General features: G+C 39.3%; 1 protein-coding gene across 8 annotated transcripts in view; it reads left to right on the top strand.

Moving 5' to 3' along the window:
- Positions 1-26,796, top strand: part of EPB41L4B (erythrocyte membrane protein band 4.1 like 4B) — a 169,666-nt gene extending 142,870 nt beyond the window's left edge. For 2 of the 8 annotated variants that reach the window (XM_039711022.1, XM_039711021.1), the window contains exons 23-25: positions 16,407-16,475; positions 20,285-20,448; positions 22,021-26,796. In XM_039711022.1, the coding sequence (XP_039566956.1) occupies positions 16,407-16,475; positions 20,285-20,448; positions 22,021-22,090 (303 nt within the window). In that variant the 3' untranslated portion in view covers positions 22,091-26,796. Of the gene's footprint in view, positions 1-4,618; positions 4,682-16,406; positions 16,476-20,284; positions 20,449-22,020 lie in introns of those variants that run through there. The other 6 variants (XM_039711024.1, XM_039711023.1, XR_005627624.1 and 3 more) reach the window with 5 other exon arrangements.
- Positions 26,797-27,146: the final 350 nt, after the last annotated feature.

The following is a 27,146-nucleotide window of genomic DNA, read 5'->3' as shown; positions in this document are numbered from 1 at the left end:
TGCTTTTGTGTTTCGGAAAAGCAAATGGATTTTAAAAAATGCTGCATCATATATGAAGAATTATTTTAACACATTAAGAGCATCCTTAATGAGGTATATTAGAATAAGTTTTGTCACTGTAGTACTCTCTTCCTCCTCCTGCACTCCCTCCTTGTGTTTCTAACTGGAACTGGAAATCACTGAGCTTTAAGCTATTCTGTTGTGGCTTATGATTGGTGTGATTTCTAACGTGTGTATGAATGCAGAGCTTTTCTTGTTTAGTTACAGAAAGCTCAGTCTTAAGACACTGAATGAATGTAACAGCTGCTACACCACACTGACAATACCTTCTCGACCAAGAGAGAAATCAGTGTGCACAAATTCAGTTTGACCTAATGGAGTGGGACAAAAGAAATAAGAGTTCTACATGCAACATGGAGCTATTCCTAAACTTAGACTAAGGTTTGTAATGCAAGGTGGATGGGCTAGGACTAAGTCATGATCACATCCAAAGAGGTATCAGAGAGCAGTAATTTACAACTGGCTATGTGCTTTCAAATTATAGGTTATCTCATGCTGTATCAAATGAATAATTTTCTAGAGCTTGACCTGCCATCTATTGGTGGAAAACGGAAAGCAGAAAATTATTTGCCTATATAAAGCTTGAGATATAACGTTTAAAAGGTGTAAACTACCAGTATGATAGTTTAAAAAAGAAAAAGAAATGCTTTCATTGTAATACAAGATATTTTTATTTAGAATGAGTTGGAAACAAGTATGTCTATTTTAGTGATAGCATTGCTAGGGTATGCAGTCCTGTTCATTCAAAGGGATTTCACTCAGTCTGAAAGTGTACAGAATTTGAGGCGTTAGCATCTACTATTTTGGAAATAAATTGAAGGTAACCAGGTCAAAAGTGAGTCAGTTCAGGGGGAAAATGGGAGAAGTTTTTGTATCTTGATGGAGGTGACAAAACATCCCTTCAAACTCTCAGTAGATAGTAGCTAGTGAGCAAAAGGTAGTGTATAGAGCAAAATAAGTAATGTATTTTTTCATTCTACTTCCCTTTAATGTTTGTTTTATTAATAAGGAAGAGTTAATTTAATTTTTAGTTGGTAAATTTTTATGAAAATGTTGCAAAGTTGCAATAAGGCCAAATAGCAGAGTGGGAAGTGAGTTCAGTACTTCTTGCCTTCATTTTGAAATGAAGAACTTTTCACTTTCTGTGCAAAGCAATTTTTCAGTGGAAGACAGGCAAACATATCAAACTCTAATATCTCCATAACCAGTCCTTTTGGCATTGAGTTCTAAACAAGAGTGAGTATAATGTAATTCAAGACTGATATTTGATAAGAACATTAGCATGTATCTACTATCTAACTGACTGAAAGTATAGATCAAGTATCTCTGCATGCCCCCAAGATCTTTGAAACAGCTCAGTCAGAGACAAATTTATAAATGCTTTATTTACATTGAACTGTATATTGAAGAAAAAATAGGACTCTTGAAGACTGGATGATATATTTCAGAATTAGGACTTTTCTACTTTTACATCTTTATCACAAAAACAACAACAACAACAACTTTCTTAGTATAAGATGAATTGGATGCAATAAGTATGCAATGGGGAATATTTTAAATGTTATTTCCCAAGCCAGCTTCTCAATTAACAGTATTTGCACACTAAAATTTACATGCAATGGCAAATTATGAGCAAAAGAATTGGCAAAAGAAACAGTTTGTCTGTTACACATAGGAATAAGAAGTAAAAGCAAAAAGTAGGATGTCAAATGCACATTTATTCCCAGTCTCAAGTTCATGCCCTTTAACTTTAACTCTATATTAAACTAAGATAAAGCGAAGGACAGCAATCACTAAAGCAAACAACATCAATACAAAAAACTTACAGCAACAGGCAATAAATCTAGTTCCATGTGAACTCAAGGAATACTCTAAATTTACTCATGTTGCAAAGGACCATTATTTTCTGCTGCAAGAAAAGGGCACCAGCTGGATGAGAACACATTGCAAAGGGATGCGCAGTAAGGCTCAGTCCAACTGAGCACAGCACATTTGACTGGGATTTGCAGGAAGTGCTCGGGGCCCATCCAGCATAAGGCTCCTGGGAACACACAGCTTGAATCAAGCAGATGCAGATTACCTGAGCATCATTTAGGTTATATAAGGCATGTCAGTAAGTAGGGATAGGACTTAGAACATTTTAGAACAATCATAGTCTTTGGGCAACCAGACAAATGGGTGAATACATAAAAAATTATAAATAGGACTTGTGACTAATATGTAGCTCTGCAAAGTACAGGGCTTTATTGGTAGATGCCAGTTTCATAAGCAGTCTGTTGAATTACTAACATGCAAGACAATGGAGTGTCAGGCTCAGAGACAGCCCCTTGAATCTTAGTTTAAAATTCACTAAATTACCTAAAACTTTTTGACTGCTATTTAGGGATTTGCTATTTACAGATTTTGTCCTATTCATCCATTATAGAAATAGTCAGTGAAGAAACAAGATGGAATTTGAAAAGATGAACTCTAAGCTTCTACATTTACTTTTTATTTTTCCTCTGTTTTAAGTGATTTAAATTCATTGGCTCAGTACATTTTCCCCCGTTATTTGTATTCTGAGAAGAACAACTTGGTGCATTCTGTAGATATATGACAAATGATTCAACACTTTTCTATTTCTTCAATTAATTGAAAGTGAATTCTCAAAAAAAATAAAAAGACCCACAAAGTGAAATCCATTGCTGACTTTGCACCTGTGGACCCCATGATAAATTAGATATGATGTGTATATGAGCAAGAAAAGCTTCCAAAAATAGGGAATGGTGTTAAAGAGAAAAAAAAGTTGAGGCATGTATCATATAATTCAGTGCTTTTAAATAATCAGTGGTCCATTGGCTAACATTTTATAAAACTTGAGTTGAAGGTAAGGTGCAATGTCAGAAGATAGTTTGGATCAAGAAGGCAGAATCTTTTTCCTGGAGAGGTGATAAATTCTGCCATGTGCAACTATTTTTTGTCACTTTTTGTCCTTTTTCATATGCTGTCCTAACCATTCTCTGGCATTCCATGCACCTGCTTTATGGTTGTAGACGTTATAAAATGTGCAAATGTCTATCAGTAAATCTGGTTTCTGCCAGATCATGCAAGCAGAGCTGGTTCTGGAACTTAAGACTTTGGCTGGACTCCATAGCAGGCCTGAGCAGATGGGATCTCATTTGAGAAGATATTTACACCAGACGACTGGAGGATCCTGTAGAACCTGTGTGCCTGCAGAGATAGAAAATGCTCTGTAGCTAATGACTGTGAGATTGTTGCAGTCATGGTGGGATGTTTGCTGTGGTGGGATGTTTGCTGTGCCTGTACAATGGGTGCTTCAGCTGCCATTTCCAGATTTGCCTGTGAAGCTGGAGGACTGAGGTTGTGGTGTCACAGCTGCACATGTAGATGGGTGCTGGATGGTTTAATCTGCTCCAGCTTCCTTAGTGGGGCTGAACACTAACCCTACAAAGGAAATTACTTAGCTTTAGGTAAAATAATCTATAAAGCCCTGGGGTTTCACAGATGGCTCTCCTGAGGACTGTAGAAGTGATAAAGTACATTTGCAAGCAGTGTAGTTTCTGGAGTAATACTCCAATGGAAGTACTGTGGTGGTTGAAATTACTTTAAAGTTTGATCAGTTTATGGGAGGGGTTATAGGATGTGCTTGACTGCAGTGATGGTGACCTGAGGCCAGCTGACAGGCAAGGTCCCAGGGAATCTGCTCCCTGATGATGGAGAGCATCTGCCAAACACCACAGACAGGGCAGTGCAAGACTGTCTGTGTGCTTCTCCTATTGTGCAATTAGTGCACTTATAATTTTTAGTCCAGAGATTTTCTCAGTACCTCTGAAGTGATACAGATTGCCACCACTTCAGCAGTGTTTAGGAAGGTCAGAAAACTTGAGGGTCGTGAACACTATTGAAGCTTAAAAAAAAAGAAAAATAAGAAGAAAACTACCTGAAATCCCTTTCTTCTGCCTCCTCAGAAAAAAAATAAAGGATCATTCCATGCCAGTAGCAGCTTTCTCTTTTGCTTGAAATCAACATCAGAGTAAGTGAAAGGAATCAATTAAATGCAAGCAAACAGATTTTAAACCAGCTGGCATCTACCTCCTATAGCAAGCAGAGAAGGCAAATCTTTAGCAAAGCTTTTATAACCTCTGAATTGTTGTAAATCAGGTCTGATATGTTCAATCATACTTTTGCTCAGCATCTTTTTTATTTAAGATTGTTTCTTTACTTTTCAAGCAAATATGCTCCATGTTCTGAGCAGCAGTAAGCAAGTGTAATATCTGCCTAAGAAAAATAGAAGTGAACAATACATAGACAATGCTTTGCAGACACAGAGTATAAAGCTTTTTGTACTGCCTGAGTCTCCTCTTCCACTCTGCAATAATCAATGCGATACAGGAATGCTCAGCTTCTGTGCAAAGACTGAAACCAGGTATATCTTTTTACATTTGCTCTCAATGAGACAAGTACAGTGATGAAGCTATTATGTCACAAAGACTTTTGATAAAGGCATATTGATCACCTTTCTTTTGACCTGAGAAGTGCATTATTCCTTTTGTCTCAGCAGCTGCGAAGTTCCTAATTTCTGTTCCTCACTGTGATTAGTGACAATTCCATTTAGAATTCAGTGAGTAACTATTGTGTATTTGTTTTCTTCTCAGCCATCTAATGAATTGATATATGTGTAATTCTAATTCACATTTTTCCAGTGTGATAACAAGTGTGATACTAACAGCTTGGCTGTTCTGTGAAATTTCAATTGAATGTCTCCAGGCTTCAGAAAATGGGAACATCTGCTTTCTGAACTGTTTTTTGACTGGATGAGTGACTCAACTTGTAAAACCAGCAAAAAGATCAAGTAAACTTTCTTTTTATTTGCCACACAATTGAATAATCAGAACTGATAAGAATTTTTTTTTTCTTCTTTGATTAAAGTAAAATCTGGTTGTCTACATTTTCCTTTCAAAAGTCTGTATTGGCAAATACCCTGAACTGAATGTCAGAGAGTAGTAAGAAGGGTAGATAGAAAGATCAGTCCAATTTTAAATTAAGTAGTGGTTCATTTTCTAGTGATGTTGGGTTATTAATTTCAATGAACTCACATTTCCAACCAAAATGTCATTTCTGAATTAGGCACTAAAACTGCACTGGCAAAGTGCTGATTGAAGCCCTTTAATTTTTTTTTTTAATATAGAGGAAATTGAATCAGCACCATTTCTTTTGTAACACCTTCAGTTTGAATAAATAAGCATTTTCTGATGAGAATTCCTAAGCAGTAGCAGTCCTTTTTAATGAACCACAAATGGTACCTAAGCGACCAGAGATTTTCTATTCTGGCCTATTCTGCTTTTTGCTGTTATTCACAACAGTACTGAAGCATAATATATATTTAATTTTCTATAGTCTGTCTACTAGCAAGAAAAACCAAAATAGAAATACAATCATTGACTTGTGAGATTTATATCCAGACAGATCTTTTGCTATGACTTTATTCAGAGCCTCGTACAAATCTTATAATTCAGAGAAATAGCAATAGTAGAATAAACAATAAGTCAAACTGATAAAATTGAAGTTTTCATAAACCTCAGCACATCTATGGTAATTCCACAGTTCTATGCCTTGTCCCAGATATTGTATATCATAGAAGAAAATTGTGATTCAATTGTGGAAGAAAGAAAACAGGAGTTCCCTAATTCTAACTTATTAGCTATCATGGTAACTGGACTGCAAACCAATGACCTCAGTAGGAAGGGTTCCCTTCTGTTCATATCCCTCATATGACTCTTTGAAAAAAAAAAAGCTAAACTGTTTTGAGCTGAGGAAGAAAAATTCTACAGAGTTAGATATTCTGTACAACCATTTTAAGCCTGATTAATAGAAAACTGTTCTTGCATACTTCTCAGAATTATTCCTTGGAACTTGTCCACAAAACAATCACTATGGAAGAACTATGGATTTATGATTTGCTTTATGGTATGACATTCTTCTCATTTTCAGCAAACCAAGACCAAATGCCCCTACTTTCTAGGAGATACAGCTGGTGAGGTCAGGAAAGTAAACCTCTATAAAAATATTTAGCAAGTTAATGTCATTTATTGGTCCTTTGTCAAAAGGTTGACTAGAATCTTGCAAGTGCTCCAGTGCTGTGGAATGTCACCTGGCCTCTTCTGGCAAAGTACCAGACATTGCCAGGATGGATTGTGATGAAGGAGCTGGCCCTGCCATCTGGCACACACACCCAGCCATGTGCATGTGCTCTGCTGAGAGCCCTGTTGGCAGTGCTGGAGATGGGAAGTCATGGGCCAAGCACAGTGGGCCTCCGGCCACCTGAATTTGTGCACAATTTGGCACTCATTTCATGCTGCATCCAAGTTGAGCAAACTGTCACAATTTGTAACCATGAAGCTCAAGTGCTCACATACAGATAGAATCTGATGTTTGCATCAGTGGCTGAGCTGCCCAGACTTCAGACAAAACTTGTTCTCTTCAAAATACCTGTGGTCAGGAGATCCCATGTTTGTGTGTGCCTCTAAAGTAATTTTGCCCTTCAGATCTCTCATGTCTTGCTGCTACTGGTTTTGAGAAAGGATTGAAGAAACTGTGCTTTCTCTTATCTTCCTCACCAAGAGCAGGGTGGTGAGGCAGTATGGATAAAGACTTTTCTGTACATCTGTAATGTGGCTCAAGTTGGGCATATTCCTGCACCAGGAACAGTTAGTTCCCAACCTCATAGAGAGCACACTCAAAAAGCGCCAGGCACAGGATTGCAAAAGAAACCCCAAAAACAAACCAAAAACCAAAACCCAGCAACAAATCAGAATGACACCCTGCTCTTCCCTCCCCCAAGAAAAGAGAGTATCCTGGGTCTTAGGCTGCAGCTATCCCAGGGCTCTTGTGAAGAAATTTAAAAGTAAGCACTGTAAGCCCCCTCATCATTCCCAAGTTATAAAGCTGACTGGACCAGTTTTTGCTCCTTTTACATTTTAGAAGGGTTTTTCTGAATTGAAAGGGTAAACTATAATCTCCTCAGGGATCACAACATCAGCAAAAGTTGCCAGACAACAGTTTTCACCCCGTCCATCACTGCATGGTGCTGGAAAGGGGTCTTTGACGTAGTGGTGTTGGAAACATGCCTCACAGGAAATTTTCAGGCCCAGTTTGGCTCCCCTGTGAGCTCCTGTTGGGATGGGCAGGAAGTTGGTGACTGGGGACCAGGATCTGCTTGTGACATTTTATTCAGTGTATTTCTTCTGTTGAAGAGGTGCCACAAGCAGATCTCTGGGAAGAGGACTGTCATTGTTTGGCCTCTCTCTCATTTCCATTTTACTTTTTTTGCTCCCTATAATGTTCTTCAGTTGTCTTCACAGATATGTCTTTAATAAGGGATCCTCTCAATCATTTGCCCACTAAACAAAATATGGGGAAGCAGAGCTCTCCTCAAATGAGAACAGCCTTCTGGCATTGAAACTGCTGTCATTCCTGGGCCAAGCAGAAGAGCTCTATACTTGTGCTCTTGGTCCAAAGGAGATATTTCTTTTGTAGTTAAGGATGGGAAAGAGTGAGTTATGTGCTAATAGTCCTAACTGATTTGGATTATCCCTTGGCTGGGACTAATCTCTTTAGCCAGGGGACATAGCTGAGTGCAGTGTCTCAGACTGGGAGACTGGCTTTTAGGGTAATATCCCACAGACACAGAGGCATCTGATGAGTTTCACGGCACTGAATTGGCAAAGTATTACAATGCAGGTGTTTGAATCTGCATATGCCTAATGAGCTCTTGTGTTTGAACATAACTAGATTTTACTTGCAAGACAGAATCTTTGTGTTTATTTAATGCTTGATGGTTGGCAATATGAATGATTCATAGTCAAGGGAGTGAGGTTATGAATAAATAGGTCTTTATTTATAACATTTATCACAAAACATTTACTGTTATGAGATTGAATTTGTTCATGCATGAATCTTAAACCAAGCAACACATTGCTCCTTATAGACTTTCAGCTTCTACTCCAGCTGGTCTTGATAGGATAAAATAGTTTTGTATCCACTACATTTAAAGAAGCAATGCTCTGCTTCCTTGATGCATGTTGGAAAACGTGACATATTATAATGGGAAATTATTATTGTCTTATAGAAGCTTAATTCAGAGTAGACTTCTAGAGTAGTGAGACAGTTGCAGCACAGCATAGCAGTCAGCACTCTTATGTGTACTTGAGATTGTAACTTGTGAGAGGTCACCAAAATTTGTAGGCACATGCATAGATTAAGGCTGCAGTAGTCCCTGGGACTGGTCACATACTGAAGTTGAAAATACACTCAAGTGTTCTTCTGTATAGATATATAAATAGTGCACCAGTTTGTAATTTTAACTTTTTCCCCAGCTCCACTGACTTTAATCTACCTGTGCTATTCTTTTCCTTTATAATAATGAACTGTGTAAACTCCTGGGGATTTTATCAGAGCTCAATAGCCCAGAAAAATAGGACAGAAAATTGGTGCAAAGTATTTCTTACTATCCTGACATTGAAGGAGACTCTGATGGGTTGAGTTTCTACATGCTTAAGGACTTTCAGCCAGATTTTGCTCTTACGCAAGTAGAGATTGATTACACTAGAGAGACAAACTATTTGTTTATGTTGGACTAAGGTCAAGCCCTGCTTGTGCCAATGTGTCATAACCCTTCAAGAGAGGAATGTGATCCTGAGGGTTCTAAAAAAGGGCAGGTGTGTCACATGGTTATTAATCAGCCTTTGTGGGAATGTTCCTGGGTTCAAATTCTCCGTGTTAATAAGTGTTGGTGAACTAACAGTTATTGGGTGATGAGCCATCAGTGTCTATACTTAGAAATAATCAGGTGTGGTGAGGGGTGAGTTTTTCCATCTGGTACAAAATACAGTCTGCTTGCTGGCAATGAAATTGGGAAGTATATGTCTTACCTGGGGCACTCTCAACCGGAAGAAATCACAACACTCATTTCCTCCTCTTCATGTTATCCATCTTTAGTGACTTTCTTCTGTGAAAACAGCCTCCATCTGCAGAGATGCCACTTGATTTTGTTAGCTATGCACATGGTATAGGCACCTGCCACTGGATCTCCGTTGATTTCATTGGTAAAAGCCAAGGGACAAAAAAAGTAACTTTGCATTAACTGTCCCAGAAATGCAACTAACGCAGCAACTGTTGGAGAGCAACCATATACAGTGGTTACCTACTGCTTTCTGTTTGTTTAATTTCTGTGTTTTAAACAAAGACCGAGAAATCTTTAGTCTGCATTTATCCAGCACACCAAGACTGTGATATCATTTTGCCTTGCCACATTTTCCTCAGGGAATGGTGACTGAGCTGCCAGCTCATTCTGTGGTTATGTTCTGCTTAAGCTTGCTCACCTTCACAGCACCAGTGAAAGAGTACTGAAAATCCTGAAGACTGTGGGAGCATGGACACTGTCTTGTTTTGTCACATCTGAATTGTTCTTATTCTGTATTTTTTTGAAGAACGTCTTCTCAAAAACATTTGCAACTCAAAGTTATGTCTTAAAAATGATCCAAGACCTGCATTTTCTTCCAATGTGCTGTAGAGATGCTGGACTGATTTAATAACACTATTACCATTGTCCCTCATGCTCTCCCAATACCTCTAAAATCCCTTTGCTAGCAACAGTCCTTAGAGTGAAATCTAGAGTACTTGATCCCTAAAGGTAGCATAAAAAAGCTACTAGCATCCACAAAATTTTTAGGACTGTCCTTGTAAATTGTTACAGAAGGTGACATAAAGATTCGGGATTATATCCAGAGCATCTTAACTACTGTGATTTAGGTAGACCTGCTTGAAAATAGTGTATAGTTTATACTGCAGCCACAAACTACTATGCATAAAGTATCTGTGAAATGCTATAACTGCAGCAAATCCAAGCTTTAGCAGAGACAGAACCTTCTACATCTCCTACTCTCATGAACTCCCTTGACATCTGTTTGGGAGGCAGAAGTCACTGGAGCACAATCAAGGAGCCACGTAGCCACCTCCTGACAATGCCTCTGTGTTAGGAAGAATTGCACAGTGTCCCTCTAAGAGGCAGGAAAACACCTGATGGAGAGGAAAGTACAAGCAGCTGGTGAGACATCAAGAAGGCAGTGTGTGCTGCCAGGTCATGTTCCAGAGCAGGTGGAGTCAGCCTGCAGCAAGGTCCAAAGAAGGGCTGGTATACATCAGTGAGCAGAGGAACGGTAAGCTCACCATTTGAGGGGACCCCAAGAGAACTTGTCTCATCAAGGATGCTGTGGGATGAATATGGAGCTTTCAAAGTGGAGCTTTTTCAGTTTACCAGAAGGAATTGAGTGGTACCTGTGGGAAGGGGAACTCTGTATTGCAGTACAGTGGTCCTGTGGAAACTCACACCAAATCAGATGAGTCAAAGACTTGGATGCACTTACGTGGTTCTTAGGAATCAAGGAATATTCTTGGAATTATTTCCTTGATATCCAGACTCCCCTAGTTTTTTACAAGTTGAGTAAGGGAGACCCAAATACTAGATGGAACTATGAGGGAGATTTTCCAGTGCTGTCTCCTCAGAGAGAGTGACAGGGCAAGGAGGTTCTGAACATGTAGCTTCTTCCTCCCTGGCTTAGTGGCTTGAACAGAAACCCATCCTCTTAAGAAGCTTCTCATTTAGTGCCTCAGGGTGTTCTCAATAGTACATTTCTGCAAAAGTGCCCTCTTTAATAAGTGTGAGCAGAATCTGTCTGCTGAAACCAGCACCTGGATATCAATTCAAAAACTAGAAAAAATCCTGCCTCCCCTGAAAAGAAGGTGGCCTGTCATGCAACGTGTGTGGGATTTGCACCAAATATTGTTCATCAGGGCATTAAGTTCACACAGCTTTTTCCAAGACTAATTAGTCAATAATGTTGCTGATTTATATTTCTGTCCTGTTGCAAGTTTGCTGCACTGTTTTGGTCTGATTATCGCCCTGTGCATCCTGGCAATGATTATGCCTACCTGTCGTGCTGGTTATGTTGCCACATGAGAAGGACATGAACTAGGGTTGACATGATCCAAGTGTTCGATCATTTGAGCCTGAAACTGCTCCCACTCAAAAGAATTTGTTTGTCCCTGTAGATATTGCATGGTAAAAAGTACCAGAAACTCTTTGGGTTTTTACATTTTCTGCCTTGGTATTCATTTCAGCCACTGAAATGGTATGACAGCAGACAAGAAGCTTTACTGAAACATTGTGGAGCCTGGAATCTTCACACTGGTTTTGGAAACCAGGACTAAGGGTTAAGTGGTATTTTTTAAGTCATGACACATGTCAGGACAGGGAAATGGTATGCAATATCCTCCAGACATCTCAGCTGATGTCTTTTTCTAATTTGATTAATTTGATGAGTAGAAAAAAGTCTCTGTGCTGTATAGATATGATGGTATTCAATTTACATTGTGTATTTTGAAATAAAGTACCACAGAATATTCCTCTGGCTCTATGTGTATCTTGAGGGCCTTATTTATGACACTGCTTCAGGTGTTAGCAGCTCTGCCTCTTCTTGCTGCAATGCATGGGAATCCAGTGAAGTGTTTGGCCTAAAGACTGTCTTCCATCTGGTCAGTATATAAAGTGACAGTGCAAACCCACTGAGGTCACACGTCTTCACCATAATGTTACAAATGCCTCTGGTTAAGGTGCAGGGGTTGGCAGTGAAGCAAAGTGTCAACAGCAGAAAATGTTACTGGACTTTTGTGGAAGGATGATTGTGCCAGGGCAGTGAACATACTATTCCAAAGGCAAGGGAACATGTCCAAATTAAGCCCCCTTCTCCCAAAAGCAGTATTTTTTTGCCAAGCAAAGACATTTATAATATTTCCATCTAATAGAAATACCAAATAGCTGATTTTATACCAAATGCTAAGAAAAGGGGAAGACTCTTGTCCTTTTGTCCTTTTGTCCTTCTTCTTCCTTCTCTATTCTTCATTCTCCCTTGCTATATAAATATCAAGGAAAATCAGCGCTGTTAATTCTTTCTGGTTGTGGCAAAGATTCCTCCAAAACATTGGAGGAATCTCCAACGGACAGCAATAATGCAATTAGGATCTTTGAGTACTAGCAGAAAATTATCCAAAGAGGAATGAATTTTTGCTTTTTTTTTTTTCCATGAAAATTGATGTGACTGTTATATCTGACTGGTTTTCAGATTTTTCATCTTAAAGATTACTCAGCATTGGACTTCTCTTGAGACTATGCCAATCCTTTGGTTTGATTTTTTGGGGTTTTTTGGGGTTTTTTTTTTGAGGTTTTTATTTTAGTTTGGTTTTTTTGTTTGGGTTTTTTTTGTTTGTTTGGTTTGGTTTGGTTTGGTTTTTGTTTTTGGTTTTTTGTTGGTTTTTTTTTGAGAGTCAGCTGGGTTTTTAGCTTAGTAAAGTCTCAACTTACCAAACTAAATATTCCAGACAAGGAGCTACTTATCCAAAGTAGTTCTGCTATGGTAATGCATCCTGACCTTTCAAGGTCAATGCAAAGGGCATTTCAGGTTGTGAAACAAGCCCTCAGCATGTGAAATGCTGCTGGAATGCCAGCCTATTTCACTCTTCTTTCATGCCGCTGGAATGCCAGCCTATTTCACTCTTCTTTCATGCCATGCCCCTGCCACCTGACAGTTACTCATGCAGCCTATTTCACTCTTCTTTCATGCCGCTGGAATGCCAGCCTGCCCTCAGCATGTGAAATGCTGCTGGAATGCCAGCCTATTTCACTCTTCTTTCATACCATGCCCCTGCCACCTGACAGTTACTCATGGAGCCTGACTTAAAGGCTGTTTTATGGCTGTGACTTTGGCTGCAAGACTCTTGGCACTCCTGCAGAGAGAGCAAGTGTGCTTGAAATCAAGTTTCGTACTTAAAAGTCTGTCTGTGCTGTTAAGGAGAGCACAGCTCTAACCTCTTGTTGCTCATGCTATTTCTGTAGCCCCTGTGACACCAGTTAGTCCCTTTTGCTCTCGTGGAAGAGCCTGACTGTACCAGAAAATGCCCATCTGAATAATGTGGATGAGATTGCTGCTCCATCTGCCATGACAGGAGTTGTGCCCAGCTGTAAACTTTAAAGATGTTACTTGTTTTGTTTCATACAAAAGCAGACAGCAAACCTCACTCTGGTCTATAGGCAGTCTATGCACTGACAGCTACTGTGTTTTACTTCTCTGAGCAGCTGGAGCTCAGCTTCATGAGATCAACCTGCCCATGGAACTACTCACTTCCTCTTCCCTCTTTCTTTTCCCTTTGTGTGTGCCATCCAAAGTAAAGCCTGGAAGCCGCTGAGGGTCTCCAGATGCTGGAGGAGCTGCAGCTTTGAAGTAGGCAATTGAGTTGGCTCTGCCCTTCTGTTCTCAGTTTCCAGGTGGCATCTTTCAACTGATGCTGCCATGACAGGGAGAAGAAAGCACCCTGGAAATGTTAAAAATCTGCTTCTTCCATGTGAGTTAGGAGATATTTAAAGGTATGTCTTCTTCCTAGGGCAGGGAGAGAGGCTGTGTTGGGAAGGCATAACATTTAGGTTCTGGTCAGGGAGTTGTTTTGGTTTCTGAGCTACTCTGAGACTTTTGACTTCACGCAAAAAACTCAACTCCAGTGCTAGGGTGAGGAAGAGACTCACCCATGATGCTGCTTTCCTTGTGTGGTAAGGTGGGAATCACAGGCTTTCCTTCCCCCTTCCAGGTCTTGGCAACTGCTACTGGTGGCCACGGTGAGCATGCAGGACAGTTAGGTCAAAGTAGGCAAAGTACATTCCTGGCTGAAGAGACCTTTCAAATTTCCAAGTCAGGTTTCACATAAACCGGTTTTTAAAGTGATGCTTTCCACACTGCTGTCTCCCCATCCTGCATATTCTCTGTCTAAACAATATTCTTGAATATATTTTTTTCTGTATTGTATGGATTAGAATGTTGTACCAACTTCCTATTCAGAAGATAAGAACTTCTTGCCAGTGTTGAAGAGGCAACAACAGTGTTGTCTCTCTGCCTTGCCTATGGAAGCTGGCAGCAATAATTTAATCAAGGCCTGAGCCAATCAATAAACTCTGTTGTGCCTTTTGAGTAACAGTGGCCTGTTCTCAGAGGCAAAAAAATATGGGGGAAGAGTAAATACTAAAGGCTAAATGGGATGGCTTGTTTGTCACTCTTAAATTTTTTCCTCTCTGTTCCCCCATTTCTCTTTCCACTTTGTTTAAAAGGCCAGAAATTGAGGGGTTTATAGTGAGCCTTTCATTTGTCAACATTGTCCTATTCTCAAGATTAAAACAGCACAGCTCCCTGAGAGAGGGACTCACACTGATAACTGAACCAGGTTAACCATCTCTTGCCCTGTTTTGATGCATAGGCTGGCCTCACGCACATCCACAGATTGAAGTGATGGTTTTGCAAGGGGTGTTCTGCATGGCTGTGGGTCACAGCATGCGATCAGGCTGACTCCTGTTATGTGCCTCTGCTCCCAACTCTCAGTGGAGTTTCCAGTATTCTGCATAATTTTCCGTTCCTGTGTTCAGTTACTGTGCTTCATTTCTTTAATGAGACTAACCAGCAAAATTGGAGAGATTTTAGCTGTGGGATATCAAACTCATATGGCACACGAGCAACCAGCTTCCCATCCCTGTTTGTCTTTGGATCAAAGATTTTATTTGTAACTGAGTACACTTGTACTTTGTACTGTAACATCATATTGTAAACCCTTCATAACCTGAGAATGTTAGCCTGAGCTCATGGGTATTTGCTGTCTCTCAAAAGAGTGAGATATGCTACAGCTGTCCAGATTTGGCTCTGGGTATAATGTACAATAACAAAGTTGTGAGGAGCTATTATGTCAGCCTAATGAGTTAGGTTCAATCAGCAATACAGCAGACATACATAGACTTTGCTAACAGACATGAATATGGTATTGTAAAAGAACTGTGAAACTTCCTTTAATAAGTTTGCATAGAAAATTGTGATTTGAAATAATTTCTCCTTTGCAGAGTTGTTAGCTCCTTTACACCTGTGTAATTGATTTACTAACACCTTTATTCTGTTTAAAAGTTATTTACATGCTTGACAGTATCTTTGCTATCCATATTCCTCATGTGTAAGAAGCCAGACAATTAATGCTAAGCTTAATTCCACATGTTTGCAGAAGGAAGCCCACAGATAGCTGTTAATTTCCCTTGGTACCTTATAAGCCAATATGTTTCTGCTATTTTATTTGCAAAATAAACACTGTACATTTACTTAATTATATTTGATGTCATAATTCCAGGTTTTTCCTTGGCCTACAGGGGCTCAGGGCCCTCAAGGTAGCTTTCCTCATTATTAGACAACAGTTGTATAGCTGTAGTTAGTAAATTATGATTGAAGACATGCATAACAAGCAATGCACAGCAGTTTCTGTAATAAAGTGAAAAACACACCTTTACAGTGAAAAATGTAATTTTCCAAAGGGAAAGCATGAAGTGCAGTTCAAAATTCAAATGTTTATTTGCTATTTTGTCCTCTCTGTATGAGTGAATAATAATGTCTGAATTCTAAAAGGAAAATAATGAGTAACAGCATTCACAATGAAGTGGGACAGAGATTGTTGCTGCTTTTAATATATTTTTAATTTCAGCTAATGTTTAAAACTGCTTTAAGGGCAGAAGTGACTTCCAGCAGGGTCTGGTCAAACCAGTGACTATATCCTCATGGACCAAACCCTCTTGGTAGATGGATATGTTGGTCTGTCTCCTCTTTGTTTCCATGCACTTTTCAAAAAACCTCCAAGGGTCATCCTTTATCCACATCCCTCTACTCAACACAGTGCATCCTAGCTGCCTGAAACAAAGAGCTGTCCACATGGTTTTTTAATATATGATTTTCTTTTGATCCCACCTTGCATGATTGTTTATCTTTCATAACATAACAACAGTGTAAGTGAAAATTTGGAAGTCTAAAATATTTAAAGCACAAGTTCTTTAGCCAAAGTTCCTGTACAGCAAAATTTGCTCCTGCACTTCTTATTGCGTATCTTAAAATGTAGTGCTGGCTGAAAGAATCACATCATAATTCTGGTGACAGAATTGGAAGATATATTGTATGCAACCAGCTCTGTATTTGCTCAACACATTTAAATACATGGTAAAATTAATTTATCAAGTTTTCATATTTATGCTTTCACTATTCATCATCAGGTTTCTGTATGCATTTTTGGAAGGGTCATTTTTGGGTCTAGTTCAAGCACTGCTGAACTGCTCTGATTTGTTGGATATGTCACTGGATATGTAGTTGCAATGCTTTGCTGCTTTTTTTTTTCTTTTGCATTTTTATGCTCTGAAAGTAACATCTTTTTCTTTATCTTTTTTAAAGATAAAGACATTCCCTGCTGATACATCTAATCCTTTTTTCGATCCCTTTACAACAGTACCACAGTTTTCTGTAAGTAGAACGTACAAATAAAAAACTGTGTTTTAACACAATTCCAACTGATTTTTTTAAGTGTCAGAAATCTATGCACTAATCACTCCTCAAAAAAAAATCAATTCCAAGTAGAAAGTAAGAGTATGAAGCAGTTAAATATTCCCATTATACAAAATGTTGCCTGCATTCAGACTTTGCTGCTTACTAGACAGAGGACTAAAAGTTAAAGGTCAAGGTTCACCACTAATGAAGTCAGTCCCAAAGTGTTGTTTATTTCAGGACTGTAGAGGACACTGGTGATGCTCCATAACCTCTTTACAGGGAGCAGTAAGGGAATGGGAAGATTTAGTCCTCTGTCCAGCAATTGCATGGCCTCCTGCCTGAAACCACCTGCTGTGCCATCACAAAGAGAGCCCTAATTTTTGTTGGATGTACAGCTGAACTTTAAAGAATAATAGTTGGTGTGTGAATGACTGCAATGGTATCCTTGTACAAACTCTCATGTTTACCCAAGAGCTTGAATCCAATATTGAACTTCATTCTTGTTAAATATTCACAGAAGATGTGACTTAGGGATTTTGGTGAGGTAAACTACATACAAGCAGAAAACAATTATCTGACAATTTAAAAAGTAAGTATGTTTGAAATCTTGCTTTTGTGGCAGAGGCATTATGTAATAAGTATGACAAAAAAAAGGACAAAATTAACTACTCTTTAAAAAACACTCTGCTTATAAACACTGTGTAAAATTATTTATAATTTTAAAGTTACATTTGCAAAATGAAGCATTTCAGACTTTTACCTTAAATTTTACTGGTTGCAGCAATCTATATCTGGCATATAATCCAAGATAAGTTACTTCATTTACTGTTGGGTCATGTGAAAGTTCTGTCTGTATTTAATGATTTAAAGAAAGAGGCTTTTCTTTCACAATAAACCTGATCATGGGCTTCTATGTAAATGTGTTTTTCCTCCTCTCCAAATAGGTACTTTAAAGCCAGAGTTAGTTAGCCTTCCCAAGCTGTGTAAGTGCCTCAGTTGAGCTCTAATTAAATGCATTTGAAAGTATACCAGAATGTCACATCAATGTTTAATTATGTCAGCCAAGTCCAGACTATAAAATTTGATAAAACCTAACCCAAAGCTACAGTGCTTGTGTCTTTCACAGTACTCCTTTATCTAAGCAAAGCGATGTGGCCCCCAAAATAGCTTTCCCACTAATTAGTATTGATTGTCAGACATTATTTTTCTGTCTCTGACAGTTAGTATGAAAGCAAAATTTAGGAGGGCTATATAACATACATTTTCATAATTGGGGTGTCAGAATTCTAAAATATAAACAGAAGATATACCGATATACTTACCCACAGAAATTTCCATATTGCAGAAAATGGCTATTCATGGCAAATTCAAATGTTGAATTTTTGTTATGTTCTGTCGGGGGAAAAGAAGCAAAGCAAAATTCAAACTAATCTTTGTGAAATCCCATCTTCTCCCCATAGATGGCCATTTCCCTGTGCAGGGTGGAGAGAAAAACTGAGATCACAAATATTTAAAATACCATTGCAATAAAAACCGAATTATGTATGATCCATCACGTGATTCTGTACATTCCTTTTAGTGAGTTATGTACACACATCTGTGGTGAACAAGCAGCTACCCATGGGGCTGCACAGAGATGGGAAAACAATTAGGAGAGTTAAGTGGCTTTCGTCCTGTGTTTCATAGCTCTCTGTCCCAGCCCAAAGGGAGGTGTCTCTGCACAGCAGCATTTTAGATCATCCTGATGCACTGCTGAGGGCCTGAAGAGAGCTACACCACAGGCAGGAGCTGTAAGGGAAGGGTAGCTAGGACTTGCAGGCACATCTAACTCTGATTGGTCTCCAGTCACGTGCAGACCCACATGGTAATGTTTGGCAATTGTTTTTCTTTTTTCTTTTTTCCTGTCCTTGCTTCCCCTTACCCTCCACTTTTTCCACCCGCCCACCCCTTGGAAGAAAACATTGGAAAGTTATTGAGCAGGAAAAGGATTATGAATAGTGATGTGTAGAAGGCTTTACCTTTCGTGTACAGCTTCAAATTTGGTGGTGTATATGCAGTTGTGTTGATTTGATCAGATGAAAATTAGATGACTTTGTTACCTGGAATGTTTAAATATAAGCTTCAACCCAGGAACCCCCTGAATTTCAGAGATTTCCATAGAAAAATGGTAGGCATGATGGCCATATTCTCAGACATATGTAAGTCACATAGATTTAAATTAATGAAATTATATCCGTTTAGACCAGCTAAATATTTGGCTTAAGTGTACTGTGCAATCAGACATATGTATAAAAGGATGCTTTGGATATCTACTGTAAAATACTCATCCAGAGCAAACACACTATGGAACTCAAGGCAATTCTTCAGCAAGTGTAGTTTGTCATCACTCTGCTGATTTCAGTGAGGCTGGGAGAATTTACATCAGCTTCAGAGCGATGTCTTCTTCTCATGCCATAGAATAAGATCTGGCAGTCCTGGGAGCACAGGGATCCCATATGAGTGACATCAAATTTCGTACCCCTGCAGTTTGTTATGTTGAGTTTTAAAAGCTGAATTACAGAGAATTTTGAACAGATCCTATTAGCCATTATTTACACACACAAGAGTTTCTTTAGTTGATTTCACATTTTTCCGTTTTACTAATTTTGTGGAATTAATGGAATTCCTTTTGCTTCTGAGGTTATTTTGGATCATTAGAGATGTGTTTAAACATGTTAAAAAGTGACAATAAGCAAGCAAATCTAACACAGACAGTCTTTCCTGGGCTCAAATAGTTTTCCCACTGTTTAAACTTAGTTTGTGAATCACTTGCAGAATTTGAGAAATAATTAGACCAGAAAAAAAAGGTTGCTCTTGAAATAAATGCTTTCTTATGATGGTGACTTTTCCTCCTCCCTGCCTTAGACTGTAAACCAGGTTCAGAAGAAATAGTCACCAAGGAAGAAAGGTAGGCTATAGATACCAGTAGGATCGTGTTTTAATGACCTGTCACACTGACAATTGCAGTTGCTCTGTATTCTTCCCAGGTTAGGGTCAGACATGCACCACAGACACTAGCTGCTGTTGTTTGGCATAAGAAATAGCCCACACCAAATGCAAGACAGGGTTGTTTGACTTTTAGGGGTCCTCTCCCTCTGGTTGTAAAAATAACCCTGTCTTTGCTCTAATATTGTTGTGCTGAAATACCTCACCTAAAAGACAGGAGATGGTTGCTTGCTGTCTGTCTTAAATCTGCACTTCCAATATTGCTTTAATATTGCCTTTCACTGGATACTGAAAGAATATTTCTCTTGAGGTATGTTTCAGTTAGCAAAAGTGGGAAAGAGATGGAGACTTTGAAATCTGGACTCCTAAAAGCCCAGAGTCCCAGCTGTTAACAAAACACAGAGTAGTTAGAGGACCCACCAGCAAATTGTATAAGATTCCTGAAGACTATTCCAGAAATCTCATGTTGTCAATATTCTGCATAATTTTTAGGGAAAATACAATAATGATAAGTGTCCTCCAAACTGATCACATTTTTTACCTGAATGCTGCCAGTGCCACATGTGTCATCCCACTCAGGGCATGTTGAAGTCAGGCTGGTCCCTCAGGCATCCAAAGAGGTGGCTGTGGAGCCTCTGCAGAGGCTGCACTGAGAGGTTATAGGCACAGCCTCCCATTTGTTCTCATTCTTAGTTGTTGTTACTGTGTGCTTGGCAATGAACTGGATAGTGAAGGATGGCGAGACCAGTAGAAGCTAATCTACAATTTCTGTGTGTGTGTATACAATTTTTTTTCTGTAGGCAGAATTTGCAGACAGCAAGTTACAATGCTGTGGGGTGCAGTCATCTCCTAAGATTACGCTGGTGTCTCCATCACCTGTCCTGAGGTCTCTGGCAGAGACTATACCGACTCCAACAGTCCAGACAGTATATACGTCGCATAAGCCCATTTCGCTGGCAGACAGGTACTGTGCAGTTCTTTCACAGAAATACTATGATGTTTTCTGCATTAAATAAATCAGTCTGATTTCTCTTTTTCTGTCATATTTGCCATAAAGTGTCATTTTCTTTACACTGAAAGATTTTTGCTTGACTACTTCAGAATAGGTGGGTTATGCAAAGAAATATCTGTAACTGATATTCTCATATTCTGAACTAAAGAAAAGCCTACCTTAATTAACTGCTGCAGCCAGCAGTGTACCATTTCTGTGACCAATGGCCTGGAGACAAAGCAGATTTTCCTCAGGCAAGTAATTTTGTCTGAACCACAAAAGTTTTAATAACTGCTGTTACAATTTGTTTTTTGAAATTAGATGTCCATGGGGAAAACCTGAGTTTGAGAAATGTCTGCTCTTCTAAATGAAAAACAGGCATTGGTTTTATTTCTTGTTCTTCTTTCTCTTTTTTTTTTTTTTTCTATTTTAGTAATGTCAAACTACAGCGGTCATGTAATTTCTCAGAGAATCAACAAGCTATACCACCTTTCCACAGACAGACTCTTTTCAGTTTTCTATTCTTTCATCCTACTGGTTTTGCATGCTGACTTCTTATTCTATAATTTAATCAAAGCTGAACTACCCAAGCTGATAATTTACTGAATCTAAATGTAGCAGTGGATATAGTCAGTACTTCTGGAGCACAAATAGTTCAAGGCTTATGAAGAAAAAATTATTTCTTTGACATCATAATGAATGAATCTTTTATGCTTTTGTATTCACAGTTGATTCCCATTTTTGGTTGTTAATTATTTTTGCAGCTGGTTAATTGCACCTGCACACTTATTCAACATTGCTTACTCATCTAAAAATTTATCATTCAAATAAAAAAGTAATTCTGAAGCTGTGGTGCTAAACTCAGCTTCTGTAAAATGTCCCATGCACAGGTGGGTGACTCTAACCCTGCTTGTCCATGAATGGGCTGCAGGGTTTCTGCACTGCAGTTTAAATCTCCAAACTGTTACAAGTGTGAGATACATAACTTTCAGAACAGCATAGTCAACAGTTTCAGAAATTGAATCACTAAACCAAGGCATTCTCTGGGTTACAAACCCTCTGGGCTCTGGAGTGAATTGGTGAGAGCAAGGACCTCAGGCTCTGATTATCATCCTGATATGTGCAGGACTGTGGTAAATTCAGCATAGCTATATATCTATATATATATCCCTCAATACCAGATCACATCAAGAAGCAGAAGGCTGTAACAGTCTGTCATAATGGCATTTGCTGTAGCTCCTCCATTTTTAGAGTCCTTGTCCAGCTTCCTTTGAAATTGGTAGCCTTTACTGGGGGTTAGATGAAATTATAAACTGTTTTGCCATGTGGATCTTTTAATATCCTTCTTCTTGCCTCTGTTTGTTCATCAGAAATACCAAGTGATACTTGTTTTTGAATCAGCCATCAGTTATCAGCTATTTCACTGAATTGTGTCTGACCTTTTTTTCCCCTCCTTTGGTATTTTGAAAATGTTAATTATTTTAAATTGAAATCTGAGACTTATTGTTGTTCCCATAATTGGCTGTTTGTGCATTAATTACACAGTGCTGAGACTCTGAGGCGTGAACTTGAGAGAGAGAAAATGATGAAAAGACTCTTGATGACAGAATTATGAAACTCGCACTTCCATCAGATGGAGAATGGATTGGGGCCTTTCATGTGCCTTCTGTCTGTTTACATTCCTCTGCTTCTGTGTACTCAACATAATGCATCGGGAAAATGTGTGATATTCCTGGCTCGCCTGGATTCACCGCGGTTGGTTACAATTACGTCTTGGCTAGACTTTAACTTGAAGGAGTTCCTTTATTCATTTGCTGCTGGGAAATAAACCTTCAATCCTTTCTCTCTCCTGAGATTTTATACTATTAACACAATTAATTTCTGGTTTGGTTTTGGTAAATCTAGGGCAAAGAGGATCAGCAAGGAGCATACTGATTTCTATTGGGAAACACTGTTCTGTACATATGTTAATAAGTGCACAGAAATTAATGTTATGCAGAATATTTTGATAGTAACATAGAAAATATGTCATTTTGTACAACTGAAAATTGCAATGAGCTACTGCTATTTGTTAAGAGAACCATTTTTAAAGCAGAAGAATGATTATTACATCCTAACCCAAGGACTGTTAGTCTCCACAGAATAAACGGCTGTCTTATTAAATTCCTAACCGTAACCTTCCCTCAGAGATATAAGTAGCTGCAAGGGGGAGAGACACCCCACCATACAGATACACACACCCAGTACTCCCTATAGCTTATCACCTTGACCTAAACCTTCAACAAAATCTTACCGTGTTTCCATTAAGGGATGAAAAAAATCCGTTGTTTAAAGTAATTTGCTACTGACTTTCTAGCTTGATACTGACTTTTTTAAAGCAAGTGAGGAGCTTTACCTTCTCCAGTTTGCCTAGGCTTTAAGGCTAGCCCACGCTTCAGACATCTTCTGCCCCAGCACTGAAGGTTGCAGAGCCTCAGGGGTGTGGACGTAGCTCACATGAGGAGATTTTTTTTCCTTTCTGGGTAAATAAACCACCTTCCTCTCTGACATGAATTAATTGGTCCCCTTCAGAAACAAGAACAGTGATAGTTTAAGGCATAGCTGTGCCTATACCCATGTTTTTAACTCTACTAATCAGCATGTATGTCCCAGCAGACCTGTGCAGGGCTATACATCCCATTCACCTCCAACACCCAAGCAGCCTCTACATCCAGTGGAGCTATCTCAGGCATGAAGGGGGGTGGGTGGTCCAACACTAGCAGAGCCACAGCCGCAAGGAGGGAATTAATGGTACACAGGTAACGCTACCAACTATCTCCTAGGGGAAAAAAAAAAAAGGTCTCTGTTTCCCCTTGTTCAGTAGTGCAGGGTCATCTAGAAAACTAACAATATCTGACTGTCAGCTACTCTTTCAACAGGAAAGCTTTTGTGCATTTTGTATGGCTGAAGATGTATATTTTTCTGTTACTCTGTACACTATGTTCTCTTATTTGTATTAAGATAAAATATTGCCCTTCATTTGGCACTGATTATGATGGCTTTATCTCAGCTTACGCAGTTTGTTTGTGTGGAGGCTGGGAAGTGATTGCTGTGAGATTGGTTTTCCTTCAGAGTTAGCTACTGCTGTTTTTCTAAAATGAGGGTTCTGGAGAGCTTTGTAAGACTGTGGATTGCAGTGTGAAGGCACAAAAAATTAACATCAGGCTTCCCATTTAAATCCACCAAACACAACACTTTCTGGTTGCCATAAATTGGGTCAAAATACACAACACAACTGTTAGGTAGAAAATCGCATTCCAAAATTTAATTGAGTGTGTCAACATGAGCAGTGGGCGCAAGGAGCCACACAACCACACCTGGACTGTAGATTTAAGGGCATTCCTGTGACTTTTCTGGGTAATCAGATATAACTTGTATGCTGTCCACCTGCTAGATGCAGTGCCAGGACACTTCTGTTCCTTTTAATGCCCCACCCCATCAATCCAGGGTTCTTAAAAATTGATTAGGAACATTAAATCCCTGTGAGGAAATCAGAAAGGAGGGGGAAATGCACAAACCCAGAAGATTGCAATTTCCTATTACTCTTTTCTCACCACTTCCCTGAAAGTATTGGTGAGGGAGAAGCAGCAGCACATTTTGCCTGTGTCCAAGTCACAGTGAGCATTTTAAAGAACAACTAAAAGAAAATTACAACTAGCAATGCTGGTTTGGGAGAGGAAAATGAAGTAAGGTTGAGAATGGCACAGTGCTGACTCGCTCAGTCTGGTTTTCTGCCTGTTAGGTAACACTCAGTTGTGTTTGAACTGGCAACAGTTTCACAAAGTCATTGTCAAAGAAAACCCAGAAAAAAAAAGCCAACCAAACAAACAGAAAAAATCTGAACACACCCTTCAGTCATACTGATTGCGATGGAGTGGATTTTAGGAACCCCACAATATGCCTTCAGGTTTGGGGGCAAAACAGATCCATGATAGGACTGTCTGGTCACTTAAAGCAAAACCTTTTAGCAAAACTGAATGCCTGAGTCAGACTAGCCTACAAGATGGCTCATAAGCAGTCTATTAGTTTATTGTTTACAATGCATCATTTTTGCTCCCATTGTATAAAATTTCTTCAGCTGAAACAGTCAGAACCAGAAAACAAGCAACATGAACCAAGGTTAGTTTATATGGCCAAGTCTTTATAGCTGAGGCATGCTCTGGGATAGCTGAAGAAGGGCAGAGATTCCTCCTTCTTTTGTTCCCACCAGGAGAAGAGGGAAAGGCTCATGTGGCTGCTTAGTTTTTGTGGGACATTTTCTACAGAACAACTCCAAGTATGTTGCCTTGTCGTGTTTTAGTGTCTTATCCACTGGCTGCCACTGTTTCCTATTCTGCAGTCTAATGGAGCTTTATTAAAACTGTTTTACTGAAATCAAACTAAACTTTTAACTGTGGAATGTCATCATCTTGTTTTTTCTTACTACGTACCTTCTTCAGCCATGCTTGAGCGTCTCAGTTTTCACATCCTCTGAAGAAACACTTCTGCCTCACCTCTGGTTGGGAATTACAGTGTTAGGACACCTGTTACCCAAAACTGCTGTGATCAAGACAATGACAACATGAACATATTGCAGAGGGGCAGATATTGCAGATTTGCTCCTATTATTTAACTTTACAGGTGTTAAAGGATACTCTGCCTGAAGGTATGTCTATATAATAGTGCAGAAGTATCTGAGCTAGCTTTAAGCTTGCATTTGTACTTGTGGCAGCATGAAGCCCAGCACAGGCTATCATTATCATGTACATTGACATGTGTAAAGATAATGCATTTGAACAGCAGCCTTCTGAAGCATGGTCTCCAGAACCGGTGACAGAAAAGGGTGGCTGAAAGGATTTTGTCTCTTCAGCTCTCCTGGGAAAGGGTTCATCTCATCTAACATAAAAATGCTCAGCTCTCACCTGGTGAGAGATCAAAGGAACTGTCTTCCGGAGGTGCCTCTGACTTAAGTGTCTACCTTTATTAAAGTTAAGTGAGATGAATCCTGCTTTCCGTCCCTCTGGCCAGGTCTACATTGCAAACCCTTGCTGACTCAGCTGCATCATCCAGGGCTCAGCTTTGAGGTACGGTTTGTGATCGGCGTAGCTGTGCCAGCGAAAGCCTCACGCATTGGGTGTAAATAAACTCCTTTTGTCAGAACAGCTTTTATCCCTTGTGGGAGAACAGAAAGCTGGGATAACAACTTGCAGTGACATAAGCGCAGAGGCTTTGCTATAGTCATGCTCCATCTGGGAGTAGCTGGTTGATGAAACCTCCTGCTATAGCCATGCTGGCAAAGCTAATCGGGGTGGCCCTGGCGTTTCGCAGTGCCCCGAGTGATGCTCCGGCCCCCTCAGCAGATCCCAGCTTTTCAGCGTGAAGTCTCTAAGCAGCGGAATGCAATGTTGTCATGTTTGGGTGATTCCAGCAAAATTTATTGGCCATTTAAATAGCTATGCAAGGAGTTAAATATTTTCTCATTTTGCGGTCTCTTATGGAAGCCAACCAATTGTTTTTTGTGTGGCTCAGCTGTTTCCACTATTTTGTTTTAAAAGGAATAACTGAGTTTTCTTTAAAAATGTTGGTTGAGATTCCACACCTCTCTCAGATCCCTTTGTGTGTGCAGACTTTTCATGTTTCATAGACCCTGGAAGTGCAAAATTTGAAAATTAACTCCTCCAAAGTTTCAGTTCATGGCTTCACTCTCTTGCAACAGGATGCCTATGTGCCCATTTGAAACAGAGCTAGCAATGCAGTGAAATGTTTCATTGGAGGCAGCATCATGTTTTGTTTGAACTGTTTACAAATAGCCTTTGCTTTTATTTATTTTTTTCTGAATACACTTCTGGTTCATTTGCTACAAAAAACCTACTTGTAATTATGAAATGGAATATTTTTTCTTTTTTTTTCTTTTTTTTTTTCTTTAATGTCCTGATGTTCAAGGAGTTTGCAATAAATATACTGAGACTGATCTGTAATTGCATGTAAGATTAGCCTCACAACTGTGTTTTGTAAAGTTAAGCGCCGTAAAAGAAGCTGTAGATGATGTGGAGAAGGAGGGAAGATAGAGAGTGAGTGGAGGTGAAGGCTTCTTTGGCAGCTGCAGCATTGAGTGGTGGGTAGCAGCTCTAAAGCAAGACTGCTCACACCATTTTGTTTCACCTGAGTAGCAGCGTGTATCATCAGGCAGTGTATGATGGCATTTTGTTGAAAACATGCCTAAAGAGAAACTTTTACGGCTCCGCTGTTTACCTGTTCCTGTATTCATGCCTGCAATAAAAGAGATGAAAAATAAATCACAGAGTCTGAGCAATTTGTAGTCAAACCAGTCATTTAGGAGGCAAGGGGCAACATGCCAATTAAAGGAAACATCTGCTCGTTAGGAAAGTGGATCCACCATCATAGAAAAAATTACTATGCAAATCAAAAATGAAGAGATAATTTCTTCATAAAACCCAGAGGGTTTTCTTCTGCTTAAAGTTACAGTCTAGTGTTGTAGGGTGTCAATTGTGTGTGGGGTCATCAAGTGGGGCACACTTTGCTGAATACCAGAGCCAGAAAACATTGGCAGGATTAAGGTAGAAAAACACAAAACTTGGCAAGTTTTTGGGCTTCCATCTAGGGCTCAAAAGGCAGAAAAAAGTATTACTAGA

The sequence above is a fragment of the Passer montanus genome, unplaced genomic scaffold, assembly GCF_014805655.1.
Source record: "Passer montanus isolate IOZ18808 unplaced genomic scaffold, ASM1480565v1 scaffold24, whole genome shotgun sequence".
Classification (NCBI taxonomy): Eukaryota; Metazoa; Chordata; class Aves; order Passeriformes; family Passeridae; genus Passer; species Passer montanus.
The sequence above is the reverse complement of the archived record's forward strand: the minus strand, read 5'-3'. Positions and strand labels throughout refer to the sequence as shown.